General features: G+C 49.8%; 1 protein-coding gene across 1 annotated transcript; it reads right to left on the reverse strand.

The window, feature by feature from the left end:
* Positions 1–3,817: 3,817 nt before the first annotated feature.
* GATA5 (GATA binding protein 5) lies at positions 3,818–13,674 on the reverse strand (the record flags this gene model as incomplete). The annotated part of the gene is made up of 6 exons (XM_080628040.1): positions 3,818–3,973; positions 5,048–5,172; positions 5,747–5,834; positions 6,931–7,056; positions 10,912–11,078; positions 13,155–13,674. 6 exons carry the CDS (start codon positions 13,672–13,674, stop codon positions 3,818–3,820), a joined length of 1,182 nt encoding a protein of 393 aa, XP_080484166.1.
* Positions 13,675–14,527: the final 853 nt, after the last annotated feature.

Consider the following 14,527-nt stretch of genomic DNA (forward strand, 5'->3'; position numbering starts at 1 on the left):
TATTCAATGTAAATTTGATGTTGAAAAGGAAAGGTTCTTGGAGATACCACCTCCCACCAACCCATGGCCACAAAGCTGTCTCCAAGAAGCACCACCTGATGTGATGAAAGGAGCAGTGCTGTTTGTTTTCTCCTTCTATGAATACAATGGTGAGATTGAATATTCAGCTCTCATTTAGCTGCTGCTCAAGTAAACAGCCTGGACATTTAATTACTGCTGCACATTGACCTGGAAAGCAGCATGAGTTGTTTTCCTTATTCTCACATAACCAACTCAGCAATAAAAAGCACTGAAGAGGAGCATAGAAGCAGTGGACAAGGACTGGGAGGTAGCAGTGAATTTGCTTCTCTGCACTATGAAGCACTTCCAGAGGCATTAAAAACAGCAACAGAGCCCCTATACCCCCTAGAGCAGTGTTGTACCTGGTTCATAGCCTTGTCTTCACCTTCTTCCCAGGAAAAACCTCTTGGATCCATACAAGACTCCACAGACCTACCAACCACTAGGAACAAGAAAGAGAACCAACCTTCTCCCATCCTCTTATAACCATGATGGGCATGCTCCTCAGCTGGCATAGATCAGCCTAACTGATGACTTTGGTGCTTAACTTCACTTGGGGTTTGTTATCTCGAAAGCTTGTGCAAAGGAAGAGTCAAACCCATTGAGAACTGGGTGGTGTTGGCAGCTGAGCTGCCGCACAAGTTGTGCTGCAGCCTTCTGTGTGCAATGCATTAAAAATGCTGGCTCTCTGCGCTCCAGCTTCAAAGTGACACCCCATTAGAGAGTCTGGGGCTGCAGGGCTCCCAGCAGAAATGAAACCACAACTTCCCCTTTTCCACACAGAAATCAAAAAGAAACTAACTTTTTCCTTTTGAAAGCAACTGCTTGGGTGTGCAATGATTTTATTGCGCTATGAATATGATCATAAACAAGAACAACATGTGTTTATAGGCTCAAGGGCTTCATTACTCACTCGCTGACTTGGTAAAAATCACCGTGGCATCAGTATAAAGTGCAAAATGGAACGGATCATTGTAGTCACGTTGTAAAATCCTCTGGGCAGGTGACCTTTGAACAAAGGCAATTGATAGCTCCGAGGCAGATGTACAACAACAATAAAGATAATAGGTGTCCCCAAACCACCAGACCTCTAGGAGAGAAGCGCACACTGTGCCTGGGAAGGGGAGAGAACACCAAGAGACTGAGAAAGGTCTGGGAAAGAGAAGCTGATCTCTGAAGTGAGTCTTGTTTGGGGATGGGGCAGGGAGGGGTAAGGCTGATCATAGAAGGTCTCCCGTTAGGGCTGACCAGGAGACAGAAGTCCGCAGGGAGGACTTCTGCCTTGGGGATGGGAGCGTGAAATGTGGCTGATGCCATCCAGTGAATGCAGGGAGCAGGCAGGAAGGAAAAACTACACACATCCCAGTTGTTTCACTCCTTGTCCCTCTGCCTAGATTCATCAGCCACCAACCCCCGGAGCATCCCGACGCCCGGTCGACAGTTACCAACAGGCAATAAATAAAACCTCTGGAGCCACTGGTGTCAACATCTTGGCCTTGTTTGGGTCTTCTTGTTTGCCTTTAAAATAACTCTCCCCCTTAGGGTCATGCAGATGAAAAAGCGAGGACCCCCCTGCCATCGTCCATAGAAATCATCTTGCCATGACTCGTGTTGTACTGCCTTTACATTGCCTGCAAAGCCTGGGGTTTGGGGAACTGCCCGGGAGCGTTGCTCATGCTGCATCCAGGGCTCCTGCTCCCTCCTGCCCGCCCCTGTCCTGACACGTCATCCTGGGTGCCTGCAGGTTGCCCGAGCCAGGGCCACATCACTCATTTCCCTGACTCCCAGAGGCACTGTTTGGGCTGGGTTTGCTGGTAGTGGCACCCCGGCAGCCCGGTGCTGCTGGCTTATCTGCTGCACCGCTGTGCCGGGCTCTGTTTGAATGTTGGCAGGCCAGCGAGTGGAAAAACAAATGGTGGAGACGTGGATCCATGGTGAGAGCCCGGCCATGCAAACATGGTGTGCCCAGCACTGGAGGGATGCCCTCCTTAACAGCCTGGCACTGGAGGTTGGTGTGATGAAAGGTGCTAATGAAGCTTTGGGGGCACAAGAAATACTCTACCGAAACAGTTTTCATCTATGAGCTTTGATAAAAGCGTGGCTTAACCCCCCCATGCTCACATAGGCATATTTTGGAGGACCAGGGGAGCTGGAACTAGATGATTTTAAGGTCCTTTCCAACCCTAATGTTCTATGATTCTATGATCAGCATCTGAGCTATGGCAACACTGAAAAGAACCAATGCTACCCAGTGCCTGGAGCAACTCTTTCTCCAGCAAGGGTTGCATGCTGGAAAGCATCGCCCTCCATCTCAGCTGAGTTGTGACTTGATGTCATATTCACTCTCCCTGATCATCTTTAGCCTGTTGTTTATAGTGAAAATCAAGCGATCCATCTCTTCTGACAAGAGGAAGAGTTGCTCCAGGAAGCCCTGGACAGGTCAACTTCTATATTAAGGAACTATTACTTGACAGCTTCCTGGCCATAAATAGCCATCGAGCCAGGCTGGGGATTTGATTTAGAAATAACAAAGCAGGCCATAGAAGTAACTTCATGACCTTGCCCCCCTTCATTTCCCACCAATCTCCCCTCCTCGGTATGGCCTGGGGTCCCCAGGCTCCTTTGGTGCTTCAGGGCCCCCTTGCATACCCCTAGCAGAGAATATCCCCCCATTGCTCACCTCACCAGGGCAGCTCCAAGAAGCTGTAGCAACACCCTGTTGCCAGCTTTTGGAGGTTTGACGTGGGGTTTGCATCACTGATGATCTTTTACTACAGATTAGCTCCAAGAAACTATTTTCTACTTGGCTTTCATGAAAACAATTCCTAAGGAATCTCTGCCTTGCATGGAAATCCTTGATTCAAAACCTCCCCAAAACTGGATGCAAAGAAATAAACCTCCAATACATCCTTTATTTTTCAATCCCTCTAACTTTTGGAGGCCTAACTTCTGATTTTCTACTGCTCAGAATTGGCACTATCAAAACCAATGAGGAAATACAAAAGAAAAAGAGCATTTCGGTATTCTTTTATTACTGGGAGGTTTTGACCATTTTTGTCATGTGGTTTGCCTAAAAAAATGATAAAAAGCCTCTTTCTTTGGAGCTGGAAAGGGAAGAGCAGTGTGTTTATTTCATGTGGGACTCATGAGCTCAGTGTTGATATGTTGAACGCTTCAGAAGCTAACACTCTATAGAGATGATCCCTTTTAATACAAAACAGTAAATGTTTAAAACAACCGTTGCTGCTTTTTTCCCTCTCTTCCTGTTGTGGCCAAGGAAACATAAGGGAGGCCACACAGTTTACATTTTAAGAAAATTAAGTTATTTGGTGCCATGTTATTACAGTCTTTATTGGAAAGCTGAATAAATTGCACACAGAGGAGTCACAGGAGGGAGAAATCACTGCGAATAAACATAGATTCTGGGATGCATTTATTTGCTGGTTTCATCTCAAAGGAGGAAAGGCTTTTCCCCAGGAAAACAGAGGCAGCCCCGGGGCTCCGGCCTCGGAGAGGCAACCCTGGGTTGCTCCAGCTGAAGATGAGACTTTTAGGGAGCTGGTGCCACAGCGGGGCCATCCCGGCCCCATTCAGCCAATGTTTTCCATGCGCATCCTCCAAGAGAAACTCGTCCTGCAGCCGTGGCTGGACACCCCGCAGTCCCGAAGCGCTGGGGCAGCCCATCCTGCCCATCACCCGTCTGCAGGGCCAGCCAAAAACCTTGGTCCTGAGGGTTTCTGCTGCAGCTTGGGGGTTTCTAGGCGAGCGCCAGGGCGCACCAGGAGTCCTGCCGGAGCGGCACGCTCAGCCCGGGCTGCGGGGCCATGCTGCTGGTGGAGAAGGTGTAGTCCTCGGGCTCAAACTTGAACTCGCCGTGGCCGCCAGCCACTACCTCATCCGACTGGCTCTGCGCCTGCCCGGGAGGGAAGCAGAGAGTCATTAGAGAGCCTGTTATTAGCCAAAGGGTCACTCTCCCCCTTGCTGTAACGTGGTGGTAGGACTAGGATGGATTATGAACAGGGTGGGTTATCCCTGAGGATGGATTACGAACAGAGTGGTTTACTCCTGAGGATGGATTATGAGCAAGGTGGGTTATCCCTGATGCTACTGCTTCCCTTAGGAGGATCCAGGTAGGTAGGATGCTCCATTCCCAGCAAGCACAAAGGCCAAGCAGGGAGAAAGCATCCCAGGGCCCATCTGCATTTAGTCATTGACTAAATATGTCCAGTTTGGGGATCTCTAGGCACGTGTATGTTTTGACAGAGTGTGACACACATCAGATTTATTGGTTTCAGCCAAAAATACGCCTATCCCATATGGTGCAGGTGGCTGAGCTTGCTCTCCATTCACCCAGGTCCAGCTTGGGGAGGGCTTAGACCCAGCATAAAGATAGTGCTGGGTCACAAAATTCTGATGTGTGGGTTGCTTTAGAGCCATTTTTAACTCTGCCAAGACAAAAGAGCAATCCGCCGCAAAGAATTCCTTTGGGCATAAGCACAGCCTTGCAGTTTGGGGTGTCTGACAGCATTACAGCTCTGTGAGCACTGAGCACCTCAGGGATATAAACTCCAGACAATGTATGCCCAGGGAGCCTTTTCATGAGAGCTACAGACGTTTCCACCCTGGGCTGATCTCACCAACTCGACACAGTTGTAACTTCCAGGATTTCATGGCAGGAGATTAGAATTAAATCCTGCTCTGCACCAAAGCTGGTTCATCACTGATTGCCTCTAGCAGCAGGGTTTGGACCTCCCAGTTCCCCACTGCAAAATGGAAGAGCTGATGTAGAGCCAACAGGCTGGAGCCCTTCCTGGTCTGCAATGTCTTGGCTCACACTCCCTGCTTTCCTCAATCTGAGGCAGTTCATCAGGCTGGTGGCCTCTAATGCAGTGAACTAACTGCTTAGTCTCATCAAGGCTCCCCAGGTCAATGACTACTGAGGTGTGTGGAGCACCCACCCCAGCAGGCCATGGCCCCTGTACCTTACCTGGGACACTGACACCAGGGTTTGTCCGGGATACTGCGAGGATGCGCTGGGCTCTGACTTTAAAGTGACCGTGCTGTCTGAGTTCGTAATGGAAGAAGGGGAGTTAGTGGCCGAAGTTGTAGACCCTGGAAGACAACAGGTTCAAGACAGTGAAGCAACAGAGGTGCAAATGTGCTCTTAAGAAATTTGTATTTTAATGGCTACCATCACATCTCATGGCACGACTGCTCTGTTCTCTTTCTCCACCACACCTCTGTCAGGGTAAGGCTTTGTATTTGGCTGTCAAGATGCTGATGGAGGAAGAGGAGCAGCATCCTTCCGCAGTCTGGCAGTGCTGATCCTGGCACAGGCCAGATGGGCTAATGTTGAATGCATTGTGATACCTTCCTTTTAACTCCTTAATACACCATTCCCAACCCTGTTTTTTCCCATTACTCAATTTAGCCCAGATCTGTGTGAACAAAACACTGCTGGGCTGGAGCTGGGTGTCCACAGCACAGAGGAACCTCAGAGGAATATGACAGCAGTGAAATTTCCCACCCTGCCCCCTCCTTCCATGTGAGGTCTATGCATAAATACAGGCCCTCTATCTAAATAAAAATCAGAATGTTATTTTCTAATTATCATAATTTCCTGCAGAACACATGTTGAGGTGAATCATGCTCCAAGCCCCCACAATGGATCATAGCAGCACTGTACCTGTTGAGGTTTTGCCTTTGGTAATGTTCTTAGGCTTCCTTTTCCTAGTCTGGATGCTTTCCTTTTTCATGGCCAGAGGTCGTGGTACCTTGACATTCATAAAGTTTAGTATCATTAATATTGTATTTTACTAAGCTCCTTCCCACACGTGTTGCTCCCCTATTTATGTCCCATAGCTCATGCAAAGCACCTAAAGTCCTTGTCCTTCACTAAGTTGCTATTTTTCTCTGCAACAGGCCTTGGCTGGAAGATGTATAAGGCTAACAGCTACGCGTTTCCCACAAATTCTGTTTTTTCCTTTATTTCCTATTTTCCTTTTTCTGATTTATTAGTGACCTTTATGACAGAGCCCTATTAAATTACACTGACAAACTGAGAGCCTACTTGGCTCAAAAGGAACAGTCATGGAATAAAGAGACTTTAACCTTTATGGCAGAAGTTTGAAGAGGCCTGTATGGAAGGATGGTGGCTGTATGGAAGGATGGAGGGATGGTTCTCTTTGGCTGATGGACATGTTACCAACAGTTCCCACCCTCTGTGGGTGAATGTTATCAGCCAGCCTTCACATGGACTCCTTAGCATCCTTCACACATTCTTAATTACCACATCTCGAAGAAACAAGCTCCTTATCTCCACTCTGGGTTTGGGGAGCTTCAGTCTCCAGCTACTGGAGCCTGGTAAGCTTGCTTTTCTAAAGAACCACAGCCTGGTTTGTGTTGGAAGGGACCTTAAAACTCATCCAGTTCCAACCCCCTGCCACGGGCAGGGACACCTTCCACTAGAGCAGCTTGCTCCAAGCCCCATCCAACCTGGCCTTGAACACTGCCAGGGATGGGGCAGCCACAGCTTCCCTGGACACCCTGTGCCAGCGCCTCAGCACCCTCACAGGGAAGAGCTTCTGCCTTATTATTACTTTTTGGGAAGTAACTTAACAAAAAGCCTAATGAAGAGCCACCCAGTGCCAGAAATCTCTCCTCTATGGAGGTACCTCCTGAGAGTGTTCCAATACTTATTCTGGACAGCCTCAGTAGACTGAGCTTTTAACTGTTCTAGGAGACAAGACTGGGTTATGGCTCTTCTGGGTCCAGTCTAGAGGCTGGTGCCTCCAGACCTGACATCCTGGTCCTGCTATGCAGTGATGCCAGCACCCAAAGGGTTCCTCCCATTTCAGAAGTGCTTCTCACCCCATGGAGCTTCATGTACAACCCGCAGGCATTGCAGACGGGCTCCCCTTCGGCATTCCTTCTCCAGAGGGTGGTATTGGTTGTGTGGCAGTTAGTGCAACATAGGCCAGCACGTCTAGATGAAGACTTAAAAACAAGCAAACACGCACATGAATGCACACATAGGAATGATTAATTGGGAAGTTTCCTTTCATATAAACCCTACAATTACACCACCTTCCTGGAAAATGTGAAGCGCACGCGATAGGGAAATCCAGATCAAAGAAATTACATTCAAATGAGATCACTCCAATTTGCAAGTTCTTTTTTTCCTATTGAGCTAGGTAAACCTGGCAAATATCCTTGCAACTCTTTTCACAAACTTCCAACAAATCTGCTGGAAGTGTTCAGGACTTCGAGCACAGAGAACTTTCCTCCAGGAAATCCACTCAGATGGGGAAGGAGAAGGAAAATGCCAAGCAGCCTTTAAGTGCACAAAGAAAACTACTCATGTTTTAAGTGAACTCTTCTTGTTTTCTGCACTCAGAACTATCGCTAAAGTTAGCAACATCCCAATTAATCTCTGGTTTAGGACAACTGGAATCAACTGGCTGCACTGAGCAGAACCAAACTGAACTGGCCCATGATGGTACCAGGGAGGTAATTCTTCACACGTCTCACAGATAATCTGTTCCCTTACATGCTGCAAACACCCTTACTGTGCAACCATTAATTTATGACCTATTTTGTGAGAGCAGTGATTGCTGGCTCTGAATGTTAATGCTTCAAAAGGCAGAAGGAAAATATTCTGGCAGAAGCAGCAAACTCCTTTCTGACAACAGTGCTCCACGCCACTGGAAAATTCTCAAGTGCCTATACAGACGTGTCAGCTCGATAGGCATTTCATCTGAAAGACTCTTAACGTTAGGTATTGAAACTAATTTAATAAAGACTTCACTAAATATAAGGTACCAGTGACATGAGTGGTGTCACAGCCTCCCCACGCTCAGGTGTTTGAACATGTTCTTCAGCCTTGAGAAAAATCACTTTGATTCCACTCGAAGGCAGACGATAGGTGATGCAGGCAATAAAGAACTCCCTGTTTGTTTATTCTTCCATTATTGCTTGACATCAGGACTGAGCAATAGAATGAATGAGGTGGGAAGAGGGGGAATAAAACCAAAATGTTTTTACAAGGTTAGCAGCCAAATAAAGATCATCTTTGAGGTTCAAGAGACACAACTGACGTGCCCAAGCTTTGATTCACTCAGCAGAGGTCTCAGCAGCTGTTTGCTAATAATGATATTGCTTTGGGAATTATTTAGCCTTCAAGAAATAACCAAGCAAAAATTACAATACACCGAGGTGTGAGCTGACAAGCCTGGCACAGGGGAGGGGATGGCAATCCTTGTGCCTAGTACAGGACATGGTGTCACAACCATGTTCCTTAAAGCCTTTCATCTGCCGGAGCTGTGTCCTTCATCTCTGCAACTAGGAAGGACCTCAGCTCCTATGGGAGCAGAGAGAAATGCCAAGCACCTGAGGGGTGCAAGAGCTCTGAGGTCCAGCTCCTGCCATGGATGAGGAGGGGAACATGGAGGCACTCAGCCCTGGGGTAATTTTGCCTGGTGTGGGCTGGTGAGGTCTGTCATCGCCTGTGGATGCAGGGAGACCAACCAAAGCCCTTTGGAAAGCCCCAAGATTTCTGGGTCACTGCAGGTCCCTGGAAAGGAGGGACACGCTGTTCCAATTTCATACAACACCTTGTCCATGGCTTGCAGATGACGTGGCAACAACTGAAATGCACCAAGAAACTTTGGCTAGAGAAGGTACTGCCTAAAGTGCTGCTTCCATCCTCCCCTACAGTAAATCCTTTCTGTCGAAAAGCCATAGTGCTCTGAACCCAGACAGACTGGAGCAGAAGGGCTGCTGTGCAGGGGATGTTGCCTTTATCTCAAAATAAGGAGCAAGAAATCAACTGGGAAGGACACTGCCATTGCTCACCCTCTGCCACGCACAAGCAGGCTGAGCAGCACTGAGCTGCAGGACATCGTTCCCGCAGCATTATCTGGACTACATTGTGTTCTCCAGGGCTTTCAGTGAGACTTTGCTTTGTGAAAACAGAACTCGGAGTAACTCCTAGTGCAGCATCTACTACAGAACAAAGGTCATCCCCTAAAGAACAAAAGGGACCATTTCCCCTTCCCGCTTCTGTGAAAGAACCAATTTCACGGTTCCTAGAGCGACAATGACACTGCTTTGGTCCCACCCAGACCTCGGATCTTGAGGCTGTGAGCATGGAACACATTCCCCACCATGGAAATCATTCAGGGGAAGAATCAACCCAAGCCATGGAGGTGCAGGTCGCTCCCTTTGCAGGGTACACCTGGCACACACGTCCATCATCAATGGATTCCCCTTCTTCCGACGGGGCAGAACTTGCAACACAACAATTCAAACCCTTCGGAAAATCCAAGGTTTTGAAATGTTTTGTTTCAAAGTCAGGATGGAAAGTCAAAATTGCAACCCCTTTTCTAATCCATACAACAAAATTCCCGCAAGTATTTAAATTGTACTGAGATGTTTTCCCTGGATAACAATCATCTCTTCCATTTAGGCTTTATCATTATTACATTGATTGTAAAAATAATGTTAAAATAAGACTAAAATAATAATAAAAAAGGTTGGAAGTGCTTTGATAATTCCCGGCAGGATTTGCTGATCCTTGGGAAAGAGTTCTAACCCTGCAAAGCAGCATTCTCCACCAGAAAACTCTACTGAATAGCAGCAAAACCTCTCCAATTCCTTGGGGAAAAACTGTTTAAAAAAACCCTGGAAATCCACCCAGCACCACATTTGGATTTTAAATCCATCTCCACAGTCTGAAATGTGGAGTTGGATTTAAACCGGTTTGTCCCTATCTCTCTGTGCAGGGATCGTATCTGCACTGAAGAAATGCACGGCGTAACTCAGATCTGCAGCACAGCAGCGACCAGAGGCCACTGCCAGGGAAAGATTTAACTTCGTTACATTAAAGGAGACCAGGAGAGTTTGGTGAGAGAGGCAAATCCTGTTGGATAATGCTAAATATTTCACAGAAATGCCTGGATTTGAAGAGCAAAATAGGACTATTTTCCATGGAGCCGCCGCTCCTTTCGTTTTGCAAATCCAGAGCTGCATTTCTAGGATCGGAATTGGAATAAAACATCTTGCTCAATCCCAAGTTTTTTGTCCTCGTTTTCTTACATAGAAACTCAACAACTGTTGGGTTGTTGCTAATGCTTTGTTTTGCAATGCACAAAACCAAAAAGGGGAATACACCCCGAGCAAAACCAAAGGAGCTCCCAGCTATTCCCCAGTGCAGCTCCAACAAACATCCTGTTTGTGATGACAGCTTCTGATGACAGGCTCCGAAACCAAAACTGTTACCACCAAATTTAAACATCCCAAAGTGACTCTATGTAAAAAAAAAAGGAGGTGACTTTCCTCTCTCACAATGGGATCCCAATTGGAGGAAGCTCAATATCAGATTGAGGAGAGGGGGAATTAAGGCTTTAACTTGCAGGGAAACTGAGAACTACCAAAGCCCGAATTTCTCCCTTAGGCAGCTGGGTGAGGGCAGCAGGGATCTGGGCCCCATTCTGTGAACAGCCACCAACCTGCCTGGGTAAGCTCAGGATCAGCCCTGTCTCCTGTTCACCACCCTGCCTAGACCATGGGTGTCTGCATGAAGAACTAGGAAATTATTACTCCTACTATTACTATTATTATTATTATTATTATTATTGAATAAAAAGCAACATGCCCGCTGTGGGATCAGAGCTGGGGGAAGCCTATAGAACCCCAAGCCACCTCTGTGCCGCAATGAGGAGCTTCTGCCGGTGCTGATGGCATTTTGTTCAACCAAGGGTCAAACAGACCCTAACACCAGTACAGAAACCCCAATAGCTCCTGCACCCTCTGGATGGAGCCGGGAATCCCTGCGGAGTTTCCCCCTCTTACCAGTCTCTTCTGCGGCTTGAGTGGCCGGTTGATGCCGTTCATCTTGTGGTAGAGGCCGCAGGCGTTGCACAGGTAGTGCCCGGTGCCGTCCTTCCTCCAGAGCGGTGTGGACATGGCCCCGCAGTTCACGCACTCCCGGCCGTCCCCGGGGAACTCCTCCAGGTACTCTGGAAAGGACACCCAAGGTGAGCGGGTCAGGAGCTGTCCCCACCAGACACGGTCACTGGTTGCCCATGGGGACCCTGCGGGTGAGGATCCCAAATCCTCTGTGCCCCACTACCCCTCTGCAAGTGAAAACCCCTGCCAGGGGGGTGAGTTTATCTCCACCCTCCAAACTCTGCACTAAACCCCTTTATTCCCTCCACATCTTTCAGTGTTTTCCTCCAAGACAGCATATTCCCCCGTCCCAATTCCAAAGGTTTGAATGCGGTTGAGGTCTTCTTAGAATGGGAAGGGGCAGGGAGCCTATCCGTGGTGCTATCCCCGAACAGAGCTGCGAAAATAAATTGGAGGGGGAGCAAAACAGGGCGATTTTCCTGATTTCCATGGCCGCTGGGGATGGCTGGGCTGGGAAGGGCTCCGGACTGTCCAGGGAGCAACGCCGGGTTACGGCTCTGCTCCCGCCGGGAGAGCATCCCCTGCCACCGCAGCCTCCTGCGACCGGGGTTCTTCCTGACTTTCCTTCCCAAAAGCCTCGGGAAGACGCCGCGAAGCTGCCCGCTCCGAGCACCGGTCCCGGTGCAGCTCTGCCCCGAAGGCGGCTCCGCGGCAAACAGAAGCAAACCCGAGGTACTCCTTGATTGCGAGTCGGTCTCTTCCCTCCTGCTGCTTTTATCTCTCTTTTTTTTTTTTTTAAATATAGAAATAATTATAACTAATAATATTATTACGTTAAAAGAAAATAACTGCCTCTGCCTGAAACGTTATTTACTTCCAAAGAAAAATACGCTCTTATTTTTTGTTTAATCTTCGATTGGATTAATGATGATCCAAAGAAAGAAAAAGCAAAGTGAAGAAAAAATAAAGATGGGAAAATTGAAAATAAAAATTAAAAATATAATTTAAAAGTTGTAATAAATCATTAAATAAATAATAATAAAAAATAGTTTACGCTACTTAAGAGCAGTTTACACTATTCAAGAGCAAAAACAAACGGCGGGGAGGACGGCGGCCACTATTCCGGCTCCCAAACCACCAAATCCAAAGCGCACAAGGGATTTCTGCACCATCACCTCTCCTCGGCAGGACCGGAGCGATCTCTTACAGCACAACGCAACGGATTTTCTCAAACAAAGAGAAAATCCTGGAAAGAAACCGCTCCCAAGCACCTCCGGCGTTGGGATGAGGGGGGGAAGCGGAGCCGCGGAGGCAGCTGGGGGGGTGGGAGGGCTCATGCCCTGGTTTAACTTTGTTCTTGGGGTAAAGATAAGAGAATTCGGTTCACCGCAGTCACGATGATAACGCGGCTGAGATTTTGAAGTGGCTTTTAAAGGACTTTGCAAACCACCGCCGGACGAGGATGGTGAACCCCCCCCCCCCCGGGGTTATAAACTCTGCGCACGGAGAGTCCTTTTAAAACAAGCCCCCAAACTTTATTTGCCCGGCGGGCTGGTTTAAAAGGGCTCTCCGGTGTGGATGCAAACGAATTGCAGGCACGTTTATTGTTCAACGCCTGAGCGCGTTTTCAGTGTCCTCGCAAAGGCCGCCGAGCGCTGCAGCTGCGGACCCGGCTTGGCGAGGGCGAATTAGGAGACCGAGAGTCTGTCCAAATATAAACTAATTTACCACAATAAATTACTTAAAAGGGAGGGAGCTATAAATCTGCCTCGCTAATTTAAACACAAGGGTAAGTATTGAAGCCCAGGCACAAAGTCGATATTGTGGGAAGGAGATATCGGGGGTGGGGGGGTGTTGAAAGGCCTCTGTTCCTCTGTCCTGCAGGGGAACTGCTCTCCTTTTAAACATGGTCTTTGCCCTTCGTGTCACACAAACACCCCACCTCTGTCCAAGCTCAGCCACATGCACCCCGTGCCCGGACCATCTCTCCATCCTTGGATAAAGTCATCCCCTTCTATCTCTCCATGCCTGGATAAAGCAATCCCCTCCTTTCCCGTCGGGATGTCAACGGGGCAGCGCACCCCTGGGTCAGGCCACCAACACGCCATGGGGATGGGGATAGGGCGCCGAAAGCCGGGAAACGACACGGCGCCCCGAGGCCACGGTGAGGGGCGACGGCAACCTACCGAAAGTGGACCTGCGGCCGGGTAAAGCCGCCTGCCTCGTCTGCAGGCTGTGCAGCACGCTGCTCTCAAAGTGTCCGGCCGTCCAGGAAGGCGGTATTTCGGGGGTCACGTAGGCGGGGTAGGGGCTGGAGTAGGACCCGTTAACGGAGCGCACCAAGGCGTTGCCGTACTGCTCCCGACCCCCGCCGCCCAGCAGCAGGGGCCCCTGGTAGGCGCCGTCGCGGCCCGGGGGGCTGCTGCCCGGCGGGCTGTGCGTGTAGGAGAAACCCGACGGCGGGTGAGGGCTGCCGGCGTTGAAAGCGGCGGCTTCGCCGCTGCTCTGGCCCCAGCCCGCGGGGTTGCCGAGGTGGCTCTGGTGCGGCTCGCAGCCTTGCAGGTAGGGCAGCGTCTGGAGGACGGAGGGCACCCGGGTAGTGGGCACGTAGACGGGCGAGCCGGCCGACGAGTGGAGGAAGTTGCTGGAGTCGTGGGAATAAGCCGACTGGCCATGGTTGGGGGCGAGAGCCAGACCCTGATACATGTTCCGTCCTCGGCGGAGGCGGCGGCTGCTCAGGGCCCGGCCGGCTGCGCCCCGGAGTTGCCGCGGGGCTCACTCAGAGGAACCTGGAAAGAGGAAAAGTTGAGAGTGAGACCCCGCAAGAGCTCGGGACACCCAGCCCAGGCCCTCCCCACCCGCCGGCGCTTCCCATGGCGAAAGCGCCTCTCCCCTGCCTCAAGCAAGGGCTGTGATTTGTAGTTATTATTATTGTTTTCCCTTTACACTTTCCTCTGCTCAGCTCGTCCCGCGGAGGGAACTCGCAGCACAGGGCCGAGAGCAGTGGTTGAGCCACGGCGAGAAATAACCTCCGCAAACGGGCCACAGCCCCGCGGCTCCTTCCCGCCGCCCGCCCGAGCACTTCCAAGAGGCGAGAAAAAAACCCCCAAACCCCATATTTTTAATGTATTTTAAGTATTTCCTTTCCTGTTATTTTTTCCGAGCCCTGGGCCTGAAGCGTTCCCGGGGCCTTGCTAGTGTGAGGCGGCCGGACCGGTTGGGAGCAGGGTACCGGCAGCTCCAGGCAGCGGCTCTGGACTGGGAACATCCTCGGTGTGTCCCACATCCACCAGCGCTGCTACTTTCTTGTCAAAAAGTGCAATAACGCTGGGGCAGAGCGGAGGGCTCCAGCCGCGGAGCACTGCAAGAGGATCCCGCCCCCGGCACCCCCTCCGGTACTCACATGGCAGCGGGCCGGGAGCGGAGCCGGGCATGGCCGGGTGGGCATGAAGCTGCGCTCAGGCCGTGCAGGGAAATCCCAGGAAAGTGAAAATAACAGCGATAGTAATGGTAATAGAATAAAGATTACGGGGGAGGGAGGAGAAAACCCAAACCAAGC

Source organism: Psittacula echo (assembly GCF_963264785.1).
Source record: "Psittacula echo genome assembly, chromosome: 12".
In the NCBI taxonomy this organism is placed as follows: Eukaryota; Metazoa; Chordata; class Aves; order Psittaciformes; family Psittacidae; genus Psittacula; species Psittacula echo.